This window comes from Tympanuchus pallidicinctus, unplaced genomic scaffold (assembly GCF_026119805.1).
Source record: "Tympanuchus pallidicinctus isolate F22 unplaced genomic scaffold, pur_lepc_1.0 scaffold20, whole genome shotgun sequence".
Taxonomy (NCBI): Eukaryota; Metazoa; Chordata; class Aves; order Galliformes; family Phasianidae; genus Tympanuchus; species Tympanuchus pallidicinctus.
The window spans coordinates 11,246,283-11,266,927 of NW_026294722.1; the positions used below are offsets into that span (position 1 = coordinate 11,246,283).

The 20,645-nt window shown below is 50.0% G+C and overlaps 1 protein-coding gene across 2 annotated transcripts in view; it reads left to right on the forward strand.

The window, feature by feature from the left end:
- The window catches only part of PPP1R16B (protein phosphatase 1 regulatory subunit 16B), a 49,040-nt gene that overhangs the window by 13,727 nt on the left and 14,668 nt on the right, over positions 1–20,645 (forward strand). For both annotated transcript variants that reach the window (XM_052683415.1, XM_052683414.1), the window contains one exon: positions 1,067–1,467. In XM_052683415.1, the coding sequence (XP_052539375.1) occupies positions 1,221–1,467 (247 nt within the window). In that variant the 5' untranslated portion in view covers positions 1,067–1,220. The remainder of the gene's footprint in view (positions 1–1,066; positions 1,468–20,645) is intronic.

Consider the following 20,645-nt stretch of genomic DNA (forward strand, 5'->3'; position numbering starts at 1 on the left):
AAACCAATTATCTCATGGAGGAAGTGGCGTGCCTCGCTGTCAGAACCGAGGTATTTATAGGTGAGGTCAGACCCCAGTGGAAAGCATGGCAATATTTGAAAGGACTGGATGTCTGTGCCTTGTGCAATTCACTGAGATGCAGTGGATGTACTGCATGGTTTGGACATCTCCCAACAGCTCCTCGGAGCTCTGATAATTCTATTTGTAGCTTGCTTCGATTTGGCGTGGTACACGTTCAGTGGGTCTATTTGGAATGGACTTGTTCAGTTCACTTGTGGCACTGACTTTATTTCTTGTGCATCTTTCCCTGTTGGGTTGACCCATAAATCTGGGGCACGCTTCCTTCTGCTTTGCAGCAGATGATGGTGGCTGTCTGTGGGCCTCCCAGCTCGCAGCTCTGTGGTGCTGCTGCTCAGTGATGTCTGGTGTTGTGGTTGCACCACGAGTCTGGGTCTGCACTATCACTGTACTTACTGCTGTGAGCATGGAGGCTGTACAACAGAACTAGAATGGTCTACAGCGTCATGGAGAAAATGTCTGGGAAAAAAATGCACACCAAATGCCGTGTTTTTAAGTAGCTGAGATGGTTAAAGTGTTGGTAATGCCTACGTGGGAGCCACATCCTATCTGTCTGCCCTTGGCTAAGATTGGAGTAAGAAGGGCCAATGGGGTACAAGCAATGCTTGTGGCAGATAGAAACCTGCCTGGGGACGTGTCTCTCCAGAGTTGTCTAGGGAATGATGTCTGTGAAACGCTATGGAAGAACTTCCTGTTAGTTCACTTAAACTTTGTTCTGCTCATAAAGGAGGGCTACCTTGAACTTCAGGCGTGAGTGTATTGCATGCTAGAACTGCTATTTAGTCAAGAGGGTTTTGCTTGGGTATTTGAAGTGGGTGGGAGGTGGAATCACAAAGGTCAGAGAGAAGAAGCGAGTGCTGAAAGTGCAATTAAATGAACCTTCTTTTGAGATGGTAGGTGTTGCCTGTTGAGTTTTCCAGTGGCCTGATAATCATTTGTCTGCATGGGGCAGTGAGAATTGATCCCTCGTACTTACCTCTCATTTCAGGCTTCCACCAACTTCTCATTAGACTGCAATGGGCCCTTCCCAGCTTGGCCCCAGGATGCTGGTATAGCACCAGGCAGCCACGATCCCGAGGACCTGTGGTAGGACACCATTTCCAGCTGGGACGTCCTCTGGCCCCTCTTTGCCAGCAGAAGCGATGGATGCCCACGTGGACCTCCTGACAGAGCTGCAGCTGCTGGACAAGGTGCCCACGCTGGAGAGGCTGCGGGCGGCCCAGAAGCGGAGGGCTCAGCAGCTGAAAAAATGGGCACAGTACGAGAAGGAGATGCAGCACAAGAAGCGGAAGCATGAAAAGAAGAGAAACGCTGTGAACCGGAAGAAAGTGTCTTTCGAAGCCAGTGTTGCTCTGCTGGAGGCTTCTCTGAGGAATGACTTGGAGGAAGGTAGGGAGCTTACATCTGGCAGTTCATTTGTTTGGCTACCTGTGACATCCATGTAGCTCCTCAATGTGAATCTGTGTTGACATCCACGGGCTGCCCTTGGCATGGACTGGTCTCTAGAGTGTTGCTATCTCTGGCATAGTTATGGGCTGGGGCATTGAAAGCAATGTGGGATACCAGCGTTACCTAGAATGACACCAGGAGTGGGCGCAAAGTGACAGGATGGGGCAGGAGTTATGACCGAGATCTGGGAAAAGGAAGGCGGCTTTCATCTCTTTCCTTTTCACGCTTTCCTTGTACAGAAGGTGAGAAATGCTTCTTTGCCTTCTGGATGTGTCTATTTTAGAGGCTTTTCAGAAGTCTGTCACGGGGATTTACATGTCAGTGTAAATCTTTTCAGCTTCCCTGCTTGGGAGATTGATTGAGAGCTACATGGGTGTATAGATTTTTTCCCTATTTAACATAATGAAAATCATTTCTTTGCTTAACGCTTCCCGTGGAAGAGAAAGTTCCAAATTTTTCAGGAATTGGTTTAATGGCACCGTTTCTGTTTTGTTTTTGTTTAAAATGAAGGGAAGAAAAAGATGCCTAAAAGCCAGTACCAATTAGCCTCAGCACTGCACGGGGGAAAACCTGTGAGCTCTGGGAAACCAGGGCTCTGGCAGTTGTTTGGAAGCGGGGCAGCTGAGCTGAGCTCTGCTGATGCCACCAGCGCTACTGCTGGGTTTGGAGGGACAGCAAAAGAGGCCTCTTACTCTCCCAAATGAGAGAATTGGGTCTTTGTTCCTATAGTGGCCACTGCAATTCTCCTGTGATTTTAATAAATGAAATAGAGAACTTCCAACTTCCAAAATACTTCCAACGCAGTAACTATTTTAACAAGGAATCTTCCCTGGGAGGAGAGCTTGAGTCACTGGTTACACACAGTGGCCAACCACCTGCTTTGCTAAAGGTAAAGATACCTTTAAGAGAGGGATTTGTCTGCCTCACCTCTTCCTCTGTATCTTGGGTATTAGCACTGTCCTTGCCTGCTTTCCTAACAACCAAGTCACTGTGTACCGTGTGTCATAAAGTCCACGTCAAAACAGTGGGCTTCCTACTGGGAACTGTGGGCAAATGCTCCACAGAGAGGTAAAAATATTTCTCAGGGAAGTCCTGGAGCAGTCTTTGGGATTGCTGCCAGGTACTGAAATTGATGTGATCTTCTAGATCCACTGGTGTTGCAGAGACAAAGGGTGATGCCTTGGGAACCTACAGTTGTGTTGTGTCTTTGCTAGGGAACGTTGCTCTGGATTCTGCCATCTTCTGCAAGAAGCAGTGTATATGGAGGGGCAGCAAGAACCGGGCCTTGTGAGGAATCTCCCCAGGGTTATGTCCCTGTTTCTGAGATGGCCTTTCACGCACCACCACCTGCCCTTATATCCCAGCGCTGCTTGGAAACGGAGGGCCGTTCCCTCAGCGGGCCCAGGTGGTGGCTGTAGGCCATAACCATGGGTGATTCCCCTGCCCAGCTGGATTTCTCAGATGCTTCGAGTTTATTAAACTCCAAATAGCCTGCAGGCAGGTTCTGTCCCTCTGTGCTGCGGCGCTGGTATAAAGGGAAGGAAGAGATGGCAGCAAACCTAGATGTCAAACTGGGAATATTTCCTTACCGAATGCTGGAGGCCAAGTGAGTGAATTCCTGGCCTTCTGGAGGTCCTTGGGGATGATTTCAGCATATGAATCATCTTCTGTTTCCATGTGGGAAGAGGAGGGGGAGGAGAAATATGAATGATTTAAAGAGTTGAGAAGCTCGTGTGAGGAAAGTTTAGAGCTGGGGGTGCCGTTAGCGCTCGTCATCTCTTGAGCGACCTCCAAGCGGGCGTGCAATTTCCATCCTTTATTCATATTCTCTATTTATAACTTCCTAACTTTCTCACTCCAGAGGTGGAAAAGCGGTGACATGGGCACTGTGCAGTGAATTTGGGATGAGTGGACCTGAAGAGCCAGTTAGGGTTCTGTCAGGAAAGCACGCTGTGCTGTGACATGGCCTCCTGCTGGAGGACTGAGCTCTGTGGGGTGGTGACTGGGAAGGAAAAACCCAACCTTGCCCTTTGGAATAGCCCCGAGTCCTGGTTATGCCAGCTGTGGGATACAGCATGGCTGTGTGGGGCAGTTCTTGGAGAAGGAGCCCTGCAGGTCTGTGTGGAGCAGGGTTCGGGGAGCCCCACAGCAGGCACTGCACTGGGTTCCTGTGTGCCTACAGTCATCTACCTCATCTCTGCTCTGTTTGGATAAGGACCAATTCACCATGCTTCTCATTTTGGAACAGCAGGGTGGTGAAACAGGGCTAAAGGAGGTGACACTGACAAGGAGTGTGGGCAGGAGCCGTGAGCATCTCCTGCGACAGATCTGTCAAAAAGTCCCTGGTTTAGCAAACAAGCTGCTGTGAACAACTCGCTGGGTTGACAGAACCAGGCCTGGGCTGCTACCTGCCTCGGCTGGGGCCTTTGGCTTGAAGCTGAAGGACCTACGGACAGCTCTGAGGGGAGAATAGGGATCTCTGGACCCGCTCCATGCTCCCCTACAGAGGAGCTGGGAAGACCATTCTCTGGAGGAGCAGCACGGTCCATAGCCATTCTAACTGACAGTACACTGAAGCCCCAAGCCCAGCCCGAGGCACAGCCTGATGTGTCTGCAGGATGATGACGTAGATGGGTTGGATGGGTGAGGGGGTCATGGGAGATCCGGAAGGATCTCTGTCTGCTGTGGGACATGAGATGGCTGGGGACGGACAAAGCTAGCCTGGGGGAAAGGAGCACAGGCTAGATGTGTTGCAGCAGTGTTGTGCTTAGCTTCTGTTATAATAGTTAGGAAGGAGAAATGCTTTATAATGCAATAAAGCTTTGCAAGCCACTGTTCTAATTGCCAAGAAATCGCAAGGGCTTCTGAAGTCTGCAAGGTGACGGATGGAGGCTAGTCCCAGGGTGGTTGGTGGCTGCTGCCAGGCTGTCGTGTCAGGCTTTCTGCATCACTGAACTGCTGCAGGAGTGGTCCTGGGGAGCAGGAGAGGGGCTGGTGATCTGTAAATGGAAGATGGAGCTCCCAGAGGCTGCCTAGGGGAATGTGTGGCATTTGCTGCCTAGAAGTGCTTTTCCACACACAGCCCGTATGCAGAGGGAGCTTCTACCCCAACGGCAGAGACTGGAAGGTTTGCCCTAGCTGAGGGCAGGCTGTGCTCCTTTCAGGGAACCAACTGAAAAATAAAGCACCCAGAGGACAGCCTCACCTTCCTGCAGTGCTGAAAGTGCCCTGGTTTCTCCTGCCACCATCAACATGGGCCCTTATTCCCATGGGCACAGCTCGGGCAGCATCAGAGTCCTTCAGCTCCCACCTCCTGCAAGCAGTACTCAGTCGGGGCAGAGAGTTATGTCAAACAGCACTTCTGGAGGAATTTAATCCTGCAGATGCTCATGATTGATGCCCCAGAAGCTCAGTGTTGGTCCTGGCGTCCAGAGGAGTGGTTTCCATTTGCAGTTTGTGGTTTGCTGGGTCCTCCCTCACCCCACTGCTTGGCAGTTTGGAGCTGTGCAGGGCAGGCTGAGGTTGGCTTTCATCTCATTGAGAAGATTTTCCCTGGGAGGGTATAAGTATTGCACAGCTTATTTGTGCAGGCACATCCCCCATGTTTCCCTTCATAATGACCCTTAAATCTCCTCAGTGCTCAGTAATACCGAGGGTGACAAGCCCTGTGTGCGAGAAGCACAGCCCTCCCCAGGCAGCTCCTTTCCACCTTTTTGGAATAAAACCAACCTTGTCATTGCAAAGGCACTTTAAAGAGAGGCCCTAATTAGTGTCTATAAATTGCTTTCGTTAACCTTTCCTAGCTGATGCGATCTGTTCCCTTGTTACTAAAAACCTTTTATGAGGTGCCTTAATTTTCCACCCACATTATTAGTCTCCTGAAGCTTTTTACATGGAGTTCCTGTGTCCAAGTGTATGAGCAAGTGCATTTATCTGTCTCGGAAGATTTTTCTCCTGGGTTTTGTGCCCTTTGAAGAGCATTGAAAGAAAGTGCCTTTTATTGCCAGCAGTCTGAGTGTATACCTGTGTGCTTGGGGAATGATTAGAGTCAGAAATGTAGAGCTTCTGCACAATAACAGAGTGTTTCTTGAGTCTTTAAACTCCATTGGTGTGGAAATGAAACCCCTTTCCTTCGAGGAGCCCTGCGTGGGAGCTCCTGGCAGTCAGGGATTTTGTTAATTCTGTTAATGCCGGCTGCTGTGTCTTCCAAAAGCAGATTCACACAGTTGGCCACATTTGACTGGGCTTTTTTCACACACTCCCAACCTGATGCCAAGGCGGGGCGGCTCACATATGGCAGCCGACGAGATGGCATCCGGGGGCACAGGCAATATTCAGTACGTGCCTTTCTCTGTTGTCACAACAAATGGCTGCTCTATATTTATTTATTTTTTTCCTCACGACTTTCTGGAATTTCAACAAAGCAGGAGAAGTATTTCCATCAGAGCTAGGAATTCCAAAGGTTTTTTTTTTGGTGCTTAAAAGCCCATCTCTGGGTTTCCTGGGGTGGTTCCGCCTCCCCAACTTCAGAGTCAACAGAAATGTTTTGTTTCAAATCCCTTTCATCCAGAAGGTTTAAGACATGAGCAGAAATGCACGCGTTATCTGTTGTTGGTTTTTGCTCTGTAGTTCTAGAGTATCGATAGCACGTGGTATTTCCTGGTGAAAACACAACTGCAAAAGTACTCAGTAATAACGCATCCTGGCTGTCCTTGCTAGGAGATGCTAGGGTGCAGTGATATAGGAGGCCTCGCTGGGATTTTTGTTATTATTTTTATTTTTGTCCAAAATGGAACCCCCAGATGTGTGCGTGCTGCCTGCCCTCTCACCTCCCGGGGTGCATCTGCCCCTTCATGCTGTGTCGGCACAGGGAAATGGGTGATTTTTGCAAGTTCCTTCAGTTCCTGGCTTTTACACTTCAGCATTTCTACCATTTCTGATGCCACTGGAAGTCTTTCTTTTATATATTCTGCAACGATCTTACAAGATGAACACCCAGCATTGGATCAGAACTACTTGTCTCTCTAGGGTTCTGTTTGGATTCAAGGCGTTTTGAATCCAGGTGAGATTGGCTGATGAATTGTTTCTTCCTGAACGTAGTTTAAATCATTTAATCCGCTCCTAAAATTTGGCTGTCATGTGTTCTGGAGGTGAAAGTCAGAACCATCTCTTTGGTTTCACTTACAGGCTGTCTGCTTGTAGGCCCCTCTTATTTACGAAAACACGCTAAAAAAGGCAGTTTCCTGGCAGTGAATGGCTCTTAGCCAGACCAGGCTGCATAGGCCATGTGTTTAAATCTGGCACAGCTCTTTGGTGCTGCTGAAGGTATTGCTGGTATTGCTTCTTCGTGCACCTGCAAGGAGGGAGTGCTCTGAAGGAGGTCCGGGTGGTGGGGAGCAGCTGGGGCTCTTGGCACATGCATGGTGCAGCAGGTCTGCCATGTTGGATCGCCATCTGCCCTCCAGCCTTGCTCAGCCAAATTGGGGCTGCCTGTGCTGGGGCTCGGGGTGCTCGTGCACACAGCAGAGCTCCAATTCTCCTGTGTTTAACCTTTCTGTTCTCTCTCCTGGCTGCTCTGCTTCTGATTGTGGCAGGGCAGCCTTGGGTGGCTGCGCTGTGGTTGTTATCTGTGGACTGCCAAATGTCAAAGCCTGAACTTCTGTATCTGAGCCCATTAATATTTGCTGATCTATTGCTCTTGTTCTGAGCCGGTGACTTCCCAGCCTGTTTGTCCTTGTGATTTCCCTGGAAGAATTGCTGCCTGCTGACTTGCTGAGGGTATGGCTGCTGGAATGGGTCGTGCCACACAGCACGTCTGACTTCCACAGGGTGAGGCCGAGGGGCTGCTGCTTCAGCTCCCAGCTCTCCGGTGCTGTGACGTGGGGTATCTTGCAGTTGATGCATTTATCACCTGCCTGGCTGCCTTCCAGGTGTGTGCCGTTTCCTATGCTCAGATAACTGTGTGTTTTGTCCCCCTCCAGTAACAAGAAATAAGAGAGCGTGGATAACAGCTCAGTCAGAGACCTCTGCTATTTTCTGTGTAATAAGCAGCAGCAACCTGGATTGAAATGTCGGCTCTCTGCCCACGTTGGCTGTGACCTCCCCAGCCAAGGCTCTGCAGAGCTGTGCTGATATCTAATCCAGTTCTGTCGGAAGCATGCGAGGCGTCAGCGCGATCCCTCGCTGGTACCTGGAGTTTTGCAGCATCACTGTGTTTGTCAGTGGGTCTGGGCTAAGGCACAGTTCCACGGCCAGCTCTTTTTTGCAAATGAATGTTGGTGGGGAAATGAATATTTTTGGAGGTGAAGCCTTCTTGCAGGACCAAGCCATTCACAATTGATGCTTGCTTTATCCTGCTGCACTTGAGAACATGATATGTGGATAACATGCATGGGCAGGAGAGCCTTTGCTGCAAGCTGTGGCTATGCGTGGCTGCAGGCTCTGCTTTCTGCCTCCTCTCCTGGTCAAGGAGAACTTTAAAAGTGGATTAAATCTATTTTTTTTCCAGATTTAAATTCCTGGCTTGCTGGATTGAGGCCAGCGCTGCTCAGCTGGTGTAGGTTTCTTCCTCCTAGAATCATGGAAAATAGAGGTTGAGCGGGCCCTGGGAGGTCATGTAATCCACCTCGTGCCCCTAGGCAGGATCAACTGTATCTAAAATGCTTGCTAATGAGGCTGGGGTTAGGTATCTTAGTGTATTTATAGGCACCTGCACAACACCAGAGCGCATATACCTGTGCATGCACTCTTGCTTCTCGCTCAGCTCTGTGTATTCTCCTCACTTGCTCGTATTTATCCTCTTTATTTTGCTTTGCATCCCATCCTTATGTGTATTGACTGTGAGTTTTCCTACTTCCGTGAAGAATGCTCTAATTCTTTCTCTCTCAGCAGTTGCTATGGCAGCTGGTGCAGGCAGTGCCTTATGACCCAGTGCAGAACGGCTTTTGCATACGCTCCCACTGCTTGGTTCTTCCTCTGGAGCCTGGCCAGATTTTTGGGAAACCTTATCACCCACTGCAAATGCCTTGACAAAACGAAAGGAAATCAGATTCTGGCACAACCATTAAAAATATCCTAAGCCTTGCTGCTCTCAAACCCGTCGCCCAAAGGATGCTAAATAGGCCAGGAAGATGCTGTTTAATTCTGTCTGCTGATGCCTTTGTAATCAAGAGCTGAGATGCAATCAAGCACCCTGCACTCCTTTTAATTCGGGGAACAAGAGCCCATGTGCAGCTCCTAGCAAGCAGATGCAGTTTCCACTGAGGCCACTGCAATTTGCAACTGCTTATTGCTGAGTTTGGCATCTGCACCCCTAGATGGCATGAGGCAGAGTGGCTGTAAGTGTTATTCATGTAGGAAACGGGCTAAAGTCAGTGTTTCTTATGCTCAATGTGCACTTTGTACCAGCATCCATCCTTGCAGCCACATTTTTCAAGCTTTGACCTGGGCTCCCTGTTTAATGGTGGGCCTTGGCTGCCCAGCTTTCCATAGAATGGTTGAGTTGGAAGAGCCCTCAGAGATCATCCACTTCCAACCCTGACTGTGGGCTGGCTGTCCAGTTGCTAATTGCAACTGGTCCAGTTGCACCAGTCCAGGTTGCCCAGAGCCCCATCCAGCCTGGCCTTGAACACCCCCAGGGATGGGGCACCCACAGCTTCACTGTCAAAAATGTCTGTTTCAAAAGAGCAAAATTGTACCAAGAAAATATTCTTGAATGAAAACATTCATACAGCAGTTTTCCTGTGCCACGGCGTCTCCACTGTCAATGGGGAGAGGAGAGATCCAACTGGGGGCTGCAGCCGAGCCCTGGGGCTGTGAGCTGTGCAGGGACCGGGTGAGGCCAGGCACACGGCCTTCTGCACACAGCTGGCTTCAACCTACTTTGCTTTCTGTAGCTTTCGAACTTTTCTGACCTGGTTTATTTTCTTTCACTTCAGATAGAGCATCTTTAATTAGCAAGCTATCAGGGCAGAGAAGGACTCCTCAGAAACTAAATGGGACTCTTCATTTTGTTCAAATCTTGGCTTGGTAGCCTGAAATAGCAGCCTTTAGGAAGGGCGGGCTGCGGGTGCTCGCGGTCCATCCTGCTCCTGTGAGACTGGCCAGTGCTTGTAGAGCTTTATGTAAAAGGGCAACTGGAAGGGATTCCCTGTGTGCTTTCATGGCAAATCCAATCTCCAGTAACTTCAATCACATTACTGTGAAATGTCATGGATAAGCTGCTGCTCTCCCTTCTGCCACAAATTATACTCGTCTGTGACAGTCTTCCACTGCTCCTCGGAATGAAGAGAGCTCTCACTCCAGCACTGGTCAATATTGGAGCTGCGGCATGGATTCAGGGTTTGGACCATCACTGCAGTTCCTTTTCCTCTGTGCAGCTTTCCAGCTGTGGGTTTCTTGTGCCATTCCCCAGTTCTAAGTTGCAAACCTAGTGCCATGGACACCTGTGCATCCCGTGGAATGGGCATGGCTGCGGAAAGCAGCAGAACAGGCAGGGATGAATGTGACATGGGCAGAGCAGCATCCTCTGAGACCACTGTCTGACTGACAGTGGGGAGGGAGCTGTTGGTTTGGGAGCAGGGACTGTTCAACCTTGGTGCTTCTCACATTAATCCTTCTTGTGTTAATGGGCAGCACCACAGCTGTGCTGTGATTAGTGTTGTTAATGATGGGCCAGTGGAGCAGGACTCCGGACTCCCAGCAACTTACTGAGGTTATACTTAACCCAAATCAGCCCCTGGGAAAAAGTGTTGGCTGTGAGTAGTGGGGAGCTCACCTGGGGCTGTGCAGGTTGGCTGGAGGAGGCAGTGGCTCTCAGTGCTGGTGCTGGGATCTGCCTCCCTGCTGAGGGCAGACACTGCTGCTGCTGCTGCACGTATATTATGCTCCTGGACAAATACATGTCACTTTATAGCTGAGTGCTTTGCCAGATGAATCTGGATCAGTCTCCCTCCCCTTCCTAATCAGGTTAGTTTTCTTTTGCTCTACTCTATTAGGAGAAACCCAGCCTGGTGGAGCTCTATTTCCATCCTTGTTCATTCAGCTGATGGCTCTTTCCATCTTGGCTTCACCTGCAGTACTGCTGAGCTGTCTCACGCAGGTGACAGTCTGCTGTATGACTTTGTACATCTTAGCTAGTATTCACTGGGATTATTTTTTTGCTGGGTGTTTTGTTTCATTTTCAGACAGTTTAGTTTTATGTTGGTGAGGTGCACTAGATTTAAAGAGATGACAATTGCTCCTAGCTGTCAGAAGGAAAACACTAATTATCCATCATGTTTTACTGAGCCTCTCTTGAACTGATTTACCATAGAAAACAGTTTTCTCATCCTCTGTCTTTGGGAAGTCTGATTCCTATGAGTTCTGCTCTCTTGATGATGGGGACTTATCTTTTGTGCTTAAAAGAGAAAAAAAACCCAGCTCGGGGTTAAAACATGTGACAGCCCAGAATTTAAATCACCTGGCTTTAGGAGCACCAAAGTGTCTGTGCTGATGCGCTGTGAAGTCAGTGCCGATGTGCACTGATTTGCTGTGCTTTCCTGAACGCAGCAGGGTTTGGTGAATGCGGTGGGCTGTTTGTTTGCTTTGCACAGGGCTGAGTTTCAGAACAAGCCTCCTTTTCCTGTGAGACAAGATAAGAGCAGTTGGGGGAAATGCAGCTGCGGTGCCTCCCATGGGGCTCGGCTACAAACCGCGCTTCCCGTCGCTCAGAGCAGCACCACTTCCCTGTGTGTCACTGGGCTTAGAAAAGCTGCTCATGTATGTGTTAAATAAATCAGGTTTCTGATGAGCTATCCTTGGCTGCAGCCACGTGTGGTATCTCAAACCCATCTCGCCGTGCTCCTGGTGTTTGTGACACAGATGCAGAGAGGGCATCTTCCAGAGAGCCTCACACAGCCGCTTCCTGCCGCCTGGTCGTTTTGTTTTGCTCTTGTGAGCAGCAGTCAGCAGTTTTCATCAAACTCACAGAGGGGAAGTGTTGGTGCATTCATTGCCCTGTGTGGTGCAGCAGTGGGTGGGAGCAGTTGGTGGCTCTGCACAATGGGCCTGCCCTCCTCCCTGCTCTTCGTTCTGGGGATGTGCTTCAGCAGCACCAGATGCCTCCTGATGTCCATTGAGAAATGGATGCTCCATCCCTGCAGGTGCCCAAGGCTGTGGATGGGGCCTGAGCAGCCTGATCTGATGAGGGGCTGGCAGCCCATGGCAGGGGTTGGAACAGGATGATCTTTCAAGTTTCCACCTGCCCCAAGCCATTCTATGATTCTGTGATTTATCCAGGCTTCTGCGTCTTCTGCAGTTCCATCGAGACCCTCCTCCTGCTGCTGTTGGCACAAAGCAGCAAGGTGCAGCTGGTGGAGGAGCAGCCTGGTGCTGGCAAAGGAGGTGTCCCTGTCTCTCGCCCTGTCCCTTGTCTTCCCCACAGTGACTGCTGCAGCTCAATCAGTTGGATTTCTTGGGGTCAGCTTCAAGAAATGTCCCTCATGAAGAGCAGCTCTGTGGGGTTGCGAATCTCCAGCAGTAGAGAGGTTAACGTGGGCTGTCCCGACCATGTGGCTCATGCCAAGCCTGATTGTCATCTCGCTGCTTTTAGCCCTGCAGTTGTTCTGTCTCAGAGCACTGCGTGTCAGTGAGGACCGTGCGCTTTTTGCTGGGACATCAGCCCTTGCTCCAGTGCTCCCTAATCCAAACTATGGAAGGGAGCACGGCAGCTGCCTGCCCTCCTTGTGCCCTTACCAAAAGAACACGGCAATGTGTGCCTATCCTGCCAGCACAAGGTGCTCCATCCACTGCCAGTAGCTTGCATGCATTTCCCTTGTGCAGTCAGGGCCCAGTTTCGCTCACTCTTTGCTGGCAATCTGCTTCTTCTCAAGTGTCCCCTGCGCTTTTAGAAGAGAGGTGATGTGCTGGTGGGGCTTGGAGCTGTGCAGTGTTCACAGCTCCGATGACCGGCAGCAGCAGAAGCGTGTGGGGCAGCTCCAGCTGCATGCATCCTCTTTTCAGAGGGGAATAACTAGAATTTGTTTGAGATTTGTAGATCAGGTTTCCGTTACACAACTGTACGGCTTTCAGCTGCTCGTGTGACAAGCAGCCTTGCTGGGTGCCCTGGTCTGGTTGGCTGCTTTCCTCTGGAGCAGTGCTTTGTGATGAGGTGCACAGGAGGAAACAGACTTCTGTACTGCAGCACCGGCTGGGATGGGAATGGAGGCATAGAGTGGGACTTCCTTTAGTCTTTGTAGAACATGGGAAGCATCTCAGAAGCGTTTGTTCCAGACAGGTGTGAGAGGTGCAGGGAGCACACAGGGCCTTCTGCTGTTCGTTGTCACATTCTTGTATTGCCACAGCTGAAAGGCACGCAGCTGGGCCTGTTGCTCCTGGGTTATTGCAGCATTAAACACGTAGTGAAGAACTCCCTGACGTGGGGAATCCGTTGGTGAAGGAACTTTCTTATACGCAAACAGGAGCAGAATAAAATGGTTCATTAACAAAGCTGGTTTTAATAGAGCAGTTAGTAAAGTTCTTCCACCAGTGTGAAGAGGAGAATGGTCTTGCTGTTGCTAATGGCAAAAGCTGATGGGGAATTTTAATGACTTAATTATTTTGAAAATTGTGTCTTCTTGGGAAACACAGCATACTTTGGCTAACTGAAGCTTTCCTCCACCGTTGCAGAAAGGAAAATGATCATTCCTCTGAGCATACTCTTTGCTGAAGAGGGAATAGAAGGCAGTTGACTTGAGGCTGCTTCCCCATGGCCTCACTTCGTGGAGGCCACGGAGCTGTAATGTGTCAGCCCTGGTGGGAGCACTCATGTTATGCTTATTAACTTTGTAGGGAGCAGAACTCAGGTAAAACTTGTGAGAGGAGGAGTTCAAGAGAGTCCTCAGTTCTGTGCGCAGGTGGCACAAAGATGAGGTGAGCTGGTCTGGATGCAGAGCTCTGTGTGTCAATTAGAGACCAGCCCAGCTGGTGGCCTGCTGGTTTCGGGACAACCTGAAGATTTGTTGTCTTTGACTCTGAGAGCTCATGTAAGGGGAGTTCAAACCTTCTGCAAAGAAATTAGGAAATGCTAAGGAAATGAAGTTTTTCTCCTGTTGGTACTCAAAATAACAGAGCTTAGAGGTGGATTGCAGGGTTAGCAACCTGCAGCAGGTTCACACTGTGGTCTTCATTGAGCAGAGCATCCTCAGCAGGGTCAGGTTTGGAGTCCATAAGGCGAGTGGTTTCCAGCTTCAGCCCTGCACTTGGGTTACCTGTGTCCCCTGTGTGCAGCAGCCAGGTTTCTCTGTGAGCCTCCTGCCAGGTCTGTCTCATTCACTGCAAATCCTCCAATGGCTGCAGAAGGGCTGCATTTCTGCCAAGCGTGGGTATTAATTTCTGATTCAACTCTTAAACATGTGAACCAGTTTCCATGCAGCACTGATTACCTCTGTCGATGTTCTTCAGGGATAATCTCTGACTGCTCTGACAGTGGTTTGTGGTTGCCAAAGGCTCAGAGAGGAGTCCCTGTAGCTCTCCCACTGTTTCCTTTTTCCATAGCCTCCAACAGTGGCGTGCTGATGTGCTGAGTTAGTAGTGGGTTTGGTTGCACTGAAAACAAGCCTGCAGCATGAAGAGGCAGGCTGTGCAGATATTTCCTGGAGTTAGGCTTGCTGGGTGCACAGCGGTACAAAGCTGTGCTGTGCCTGCAGGCCAGGTCCTGCTCGGGTGGCCGGGGGCTTTGCAGCTGCTTGGTGGCTGGGGCAGCTGCCTGTGCTAGAATCAGGCTGCTGTGTTGCTGTGAGCACAACAAATTCAGTTCCTTCACTCGGTTCTCAGGGCTGACCGATGGAAAGGACAGCAGAGGACAGAAGGAGCACTGCCATGCTTGGAGCTGGGGCTCATGGTGCTGTCACAGCCGTGCCATGGGCTGTCACTGTGACCTTGCTAGAGAAAGCAGAACCTCTGGAGCCTTTGCTCTAACATAGGCTGAGGTGTCACATCTGTGAAACAAGGCAAACATTGGTGGTAAAATCCCAGGAGAGGGCCTGGAGCTCCTTGCTGCTGGCTCTCTGGATGAGAGCTCTGCTGAAATTCAAATCTATGCGTCACTTAAATCCGCTGCTGAATAATTGCAGGCTGCTCCAGCAGGAGGGCTGCAGAGGAGCAGCCGGTATTTCCCTGGTGCGGTTCAGGGCACTGCTTAACTTGTGTGAAAGTGTTCTTTCTGTAGTGCTTGCTTCTTAAAAGGAAGCTACAACCTTTTTTCTTACTTTTTTTTAAGAAAGGACTTTCTACTGAGCCGTTTCCTTTCCGGCAGTGCAGCGTTTCCAGTAAGAAGCCGTGCTGTCAGGTGGGGTGATGATGCAGCAGGTTGTAACTCCTGCTGTGTCCCCAGTCCCTGTGCAGGCGGCAGTGGGTGGCACTGGGGCAGGGGGACGGGGCTGCTGCAGCTCCTGCTGTGGCTGCATGGCACAGGACTGGGTCAGAGGGCTCTGTGGCATTGCACATCCCAGTACACTGCACAGGGCAGGCACTGCAGCAACTGCGTTATGAGTGTGGGGTTTGATCTTGAGTGTCTTCAAGATCTTCATTCCAGGTATCCTGTAGAACGTGGAGGCAACTTTGAAGGAAGAAAAAAACCCAGAAGTGCTAATCAAGGTCATTGTGGGTGCTGGGAAGGGTGAAGAAGGTGCAAAAAAAGCCAGAGGCAGAGGAAGGCAGGACATACTCATCAGAAAGGGACTCTGTGCTTGGGGAGCAGCTTTCCCTGTGGGGAATTGCTCTGTGCTAATGCAGAACAGCTTGAAAAGCACAGGGATGCTTCCCCTCCAGCACAACCTCTTTTCTGTTACTCCAAATAGAATGTTTCCTGTTTTATAATTGAGCCTCTTGAAGGCATTCCTGTTGCTCAGGTCAGTGTACAGCTGCTGAGCTGAGCCCATAAATGCCTGAAACACGAGCTGGGGAATGGGCTGTTGACTCTGGAACCTAATAACGCTGTAAAACAGCAATAGGAACTATTTCCTGCTGTACAGAGCAGGTTGCAGTATCCTGTTGCAAGTCCTGCAGGCTGCTTGTGTGCAGAGCATGGGGTGGTTGTGCAGTTCTGCCCTTGGCCCTGTTGCCTGTTGTCTATTGTGATAATGGAATGGAGGGCTCCTCGTGATTTGGGACAGCTGGAGAAATGTACCTCTGTCCCTTTTATTGAAACACTTCCTAAGCTGTAATTGCTATTAAAGCCAATTAATTTTTTTACCACCTTTTGTTTGTGCCCTGGAAGATTTATTTTCTAATAAGCTTAGTATGGACTTCACAGGCAATGCCTGCTGCACATCTCAGTAGATAGGTTTTGGTCCCTTACATCAAAAGTAGCCTTTGAACAGGTATTTAAGTGGGATCCTCTGTTCAGATGAAAGTCTTTAATGTTGTGTTGTCTGGATGGATTTGTGCTGGCATCATGGCTTCAGGAAGAATTTATGGGGGGAAGAAAGCTGGAAGAGCCCAGAGCAGTGGGAGAGGAGAAAGTTCTGGTGAAGCATTTATTGCTTCTGTAGGTCTTTCAGCTAATTCTGCCTGAAGCAGAGGGGTCTGCACACTGAACCCAGTGTGTAAGGAGCCAGCTGCAGGTGGGATGCAGCTTCCTGTGGAGCTCCATATGGACACTACTGTCTCACTTGGCTCCAAAGACCCTCCAAAGAGAATCGTGGATTGAAAAAGAACATCGGGATCACCCAGTCCAACCTCAGTCCATCTCACCATGCCCACTGACTGCATCCCTCTGTGCCACATCTCCACGGTTCTTAAACACCTCCAGTGACAGTGACCCCACCACTCCTGGGCAGCTGTGCCACTGCATCTTCTCTTTCTGAGAAGACATTTATCCTCATATCCAACCTGAAGAGGGCCAGTCCCACCTGCACACTGTGCAGTGCCTCGTGCTGAGCATCGCAGCACCCCAAAGCCCTGCACTGCTCAGCTCATCGCTGCAGCTTCTGAGTTACTAATGGGGAACTTCACCTTGGTCTTCTTGACCCATAGCTCTGTAAATCTGACTTAAAGGTTTTTATTAAGGTCTCTTCAGGTAGTTGCAGTTCTTAGAAAATACTCCAAAATGCCTCTTAGAGAGAGAAGAGGCTCGTGGGCAGCCCAGGTGTCACTGTCACAATGATATTGGGGAATCTGCTTTCCTGGCTGCCTGCCCGCAGCAATCCTGCTGAAGGCAGCTGAGCCTGAGGGTTATATAAAACACTCATCCCTTCAAGCTCATCATCTGTTTAAAAACCATACCAAAATGATTTGTTTATTCTTCTGATAACAGATGAGGAATGGGAACCAGGCAAATAAATTCAGCTTCCCTTTATGTGTTTAGTATGTCCAGCATGGACCAATGTCACGGTTAGGGTGAGTAGAATGGGAGGAGGGGACGCTTTTTCATGTGATGCCGCATCCTTAGGAGGGCTTGTCAGACAGCAGCATCCTGTAATTTTTATTTTCTCTATTGGAATGAATTTGGCTTTGTTTCTGCTGTATCCTCAGTGCAGTGCTGGCTGCAGATGGGTAGCTTGCATAGCGTTACTCATCTGAATAATCCCAGGTGGATGGCAGCCATAAAAGAAAGATGCTTCAGCATCACTAGCGCTGAATGGATTTTGTCAGCCTGAAGTCTTGAAGACACAGAACAAGAGAAATGTGGTCTGCAGCAGGGCCTGGCCAGTGGCCCAATGGTCACAGTGCTTTATCTCTTTGGGCAGTAGTCCCTGCACAGTGTTATGCTCGGTGCACGGCACTGTGATGATGGATAGGAGTCCAAACGTGGTGCAGAAATGGTTGAAGTAGACACTAAGAGGGGGAGAAAGTATTGGACTGCATGCGTTAAACAAACGTGTAAGTTGTCAGCAGCTCTCACTTGGTGTGAATGAAGGCTGGCTGGGAAGAGACTGTGGTGCATTTGCACAGGAGGAGGCTGCCCCACTGCTCTGTGAATGTGGCACGAGGCATGCAGGGCTCTGCTGGCCTCCTCCCAAACCTCCCTGCTTCTGTGGGGGTGTTGGAAGGAATGCGTGTGCCCGGCTGTAAACCAGGTGGGAGGTGTCTGTGCAGGCTGGGAGCCTTCCTGAAAAGGCTGAGCTGCAATGGATGTCTCAGCTCAGCGGACAGAATGGGCCGTGTTTATTTTTAGGTGTGCAAACTGTCATTTGATGGTTCAGAAAGCCTCAGGGAGCTGCGGGGTTTGTCCCCGACCTGGGGTGGGCTCCCAGTGTGTGTTACAGGAGAGGAGGGTGATGCTCCTGTAGCTCATCCAGTAGCTGCTCTGCATTTAGCAGTGCTCATAAACAGGAGTGTCACAGCGTGCTGTGTTAGAAGCTGGGTGCTTTGTTGGCACAGCGCTCACTGCCTCAGTGCTGTCTTTCTGGCAAAGGTTCCCCTGCACAGCAAACATCTCAGCCAGGCTCAGGGTTGGGACCTTTGCCCACACGGTGCAGGGAGCAGTTCTGAGCAGTGTTAGTGGTTGGAGCCGCGTTTGGGTGGGAGTGTAAAAACAAGCAGCAATGCAGGTGAAACAGCTCAGCATTTACTCTGTAAAAGCGGGCTTGAATGTCTGAGATTCTCTCCACTGCCTTCGAAATCTCAGCGCAGCAGTTTCTAACAGTGACCTGTAGGAGCGGGGAAGGTGAAATAGAGGAGTTTCAGCATCACTTTCACAAAGAAGTCACTGAGTGCAAAGGACCAATGTAAGCCTGGATCTGTAAGAGTGGAGAGCTGCGTGCATGGAGCGCACAGGTTGGTCCTAAGCTGGACGGTTTGCCACTGTGCATTTTTGAGAGGAATCTCATCGAAAGAAGTGTATTTTGGTGTTGTGTGATTGTTTGTTTGTTTCCCTCCCTCCACAGCAGCAGTTGCCTTTTTATTTTATGAGCCAGTAATACCTGAGGTATGCAGGCAACAGGTACAGAAGGGAGCGCACCCAGAGCTGGATGGTGCAGCTCACTGGTGTAGGGGAATCTGTGCTCACGGAGGCATTTTTCTCCATGGGAAAGCCCCTGTCTGCTTGAGGAACTTTTCTGGAACAGCTGTTTCTGCTATAACCTCTGCAGGAATTCACAGAATGACCAGCGATGGTGCTGTGATAGCTTGGAAGGTGAGAGCCCGTTGCCCTGGGGGGGGGCTTTGCAGTGGCTTTTTGCTTTGGATGGGTTTGTGGCATGAAGTGAGGCTGTGAGAAGCGGTTGGCTGTGTGCAGGGGGCTGCCCAGGCTGTCCCAGGACGTGTGACAAAGGAGCTTACAGCCTGATCCACTCCGGGTGTATTTTCACAGCTGCTGTGGGAGCGGTTTCCATGCAACTCAGCACAGATGTGAATGATCAAATATAAATTGAAGATTGATGCGCTCCACCTTGGTGTGTGAGAGGCTCAATTAGAGGCAGAGCAGGCAGAATAATGGAAAATGCATTTGAGTGATGGTTCGGGTAGTGTAATTTGCAATGAATTATTCACAACAATTTGTTCATCCCACTCTCATTGTGATCATTTTCAGGCCTTCATTTGCTGCGCTTTTGAAAGCTCTTCCCACAACCTGTACTGAAGCAAATCCCCGCACGCGGCCCCTTCTCCCCACCCACACGAAGGACAGGTTTGAAGGAGCTCAGCATTTCAGCACAGAGCTCCCTGGAAGAAGTTAATCAGAAGTGTTGAGGTTGAGGAGTTCACACCTGCAGTGTGCTGAGGTTTTTCCCACCCAGCAGACGCCAGCTGCTGTCAGGTTATCCATGTCCCTGTAGCTGGAATGTGGGTTTCCTGCCTGTGTGGCCTGGCATGGGCCAGGAGCTGGGAGGGAAGGGGCTGAGTCACACAAAGCTACTCCATAGCCAGCTGGGATTTATGCCACCACATCCTCCCATGGAGGGGCAGCACTTGCAGGTTGATCTGCCAGCATCTACTTGTCCAAATCTCCATAATCAGGAAACGTGATTATGGGGCTGTGTGTCATTAGTACACAGGGCCTCCACAATGGCTCAGATTGACTTAAAGCCTGAATGGCAGAGCATCCACAGTAAGTAACAACTGAGCAGAGCTGTGGGGAAGCTGCCCATCGTCAGCCCTCACTGCATGGATGTGTGGGGTCAGGGCTTTTATTGCAGCTGGGTGCGTGGGTATGGATGAGGGCTTCCTGCACTGCCTCCGAGCTGGAAAAAACAGCCAGGATTTGGGCTTTGCAGTTGTGTGGGGTGAGTTTTGTTCTTTGCTGTCTTCACTTTTATTTGGTATTGGTTTTCTCTTGCACATCTGAATGCCTTTGTATTGTTTCCAGCAAGTGGAAACATGCCTCAGACTGGTGGCATCCACACAGAATTTTACTTGGGTTTCGATTTGACTGTCTTTAAGTGTGCCTTCAGCTGAACAGAGCTTTGTTCATCACTACTGCTTGTGGCTGCAGCACAGAGCTGCGTGGGGCTGCAGGGCTCACTGCCTTTGCTCTCGGTTATCATTGCCAGCACTGAAGTTCACTGCCCTTTTACTGCTCCTTACTTTGCAGCTCTGGTTTTGCTCAGTCTCCTTGCCAGCAGATCAGGTGGGGTTGCAGCATCTGCTGCTGTGTTGGTCCCGAGGGGAGCAGCTACGAGCTCTTGCTCTGACTGTGCTGGCACTGACATCAGGGGTGGGAAAAGCACTAGGTAGTGAAATCTCTGGAGAAAAAGCAAGGAGTGAGAAAGCAAACAGAAGATGGGTGTAGATCATCCCGACTTGTCAGTGGAGTTGAATTTGAAGAGTTCCTGTTGTTGCTGTCAGATTGCTTCCTCTGCCTTATTGCTATTACCCCCATGGAGGAGCTGCACCTCAAAGCAAACTTTGTTTTTTACCTAAGGGCTAATGGCTTTTTATGTGCTTCCAAAATTTGCATTTTAATGGAATAAATCTTATCCTTTCCCCCCAAAGCAGCAATCAAAAAGTTAAGCCTCTGGCATGCTTTCCTCAAATACCCAACCACTCATGCTAAGCGTCCAGAGCAACCCTGGTGTGTTTTAATGTGCCAGGGCCCCTGAGTGCATTGGGTGCCTTGTACCAACCAGGCTGATGGCTTCTGGAGGCAATACCTCATCCTCCCACAGTGAGATCTCTCTCATGGTTGAAACCCAGACCCT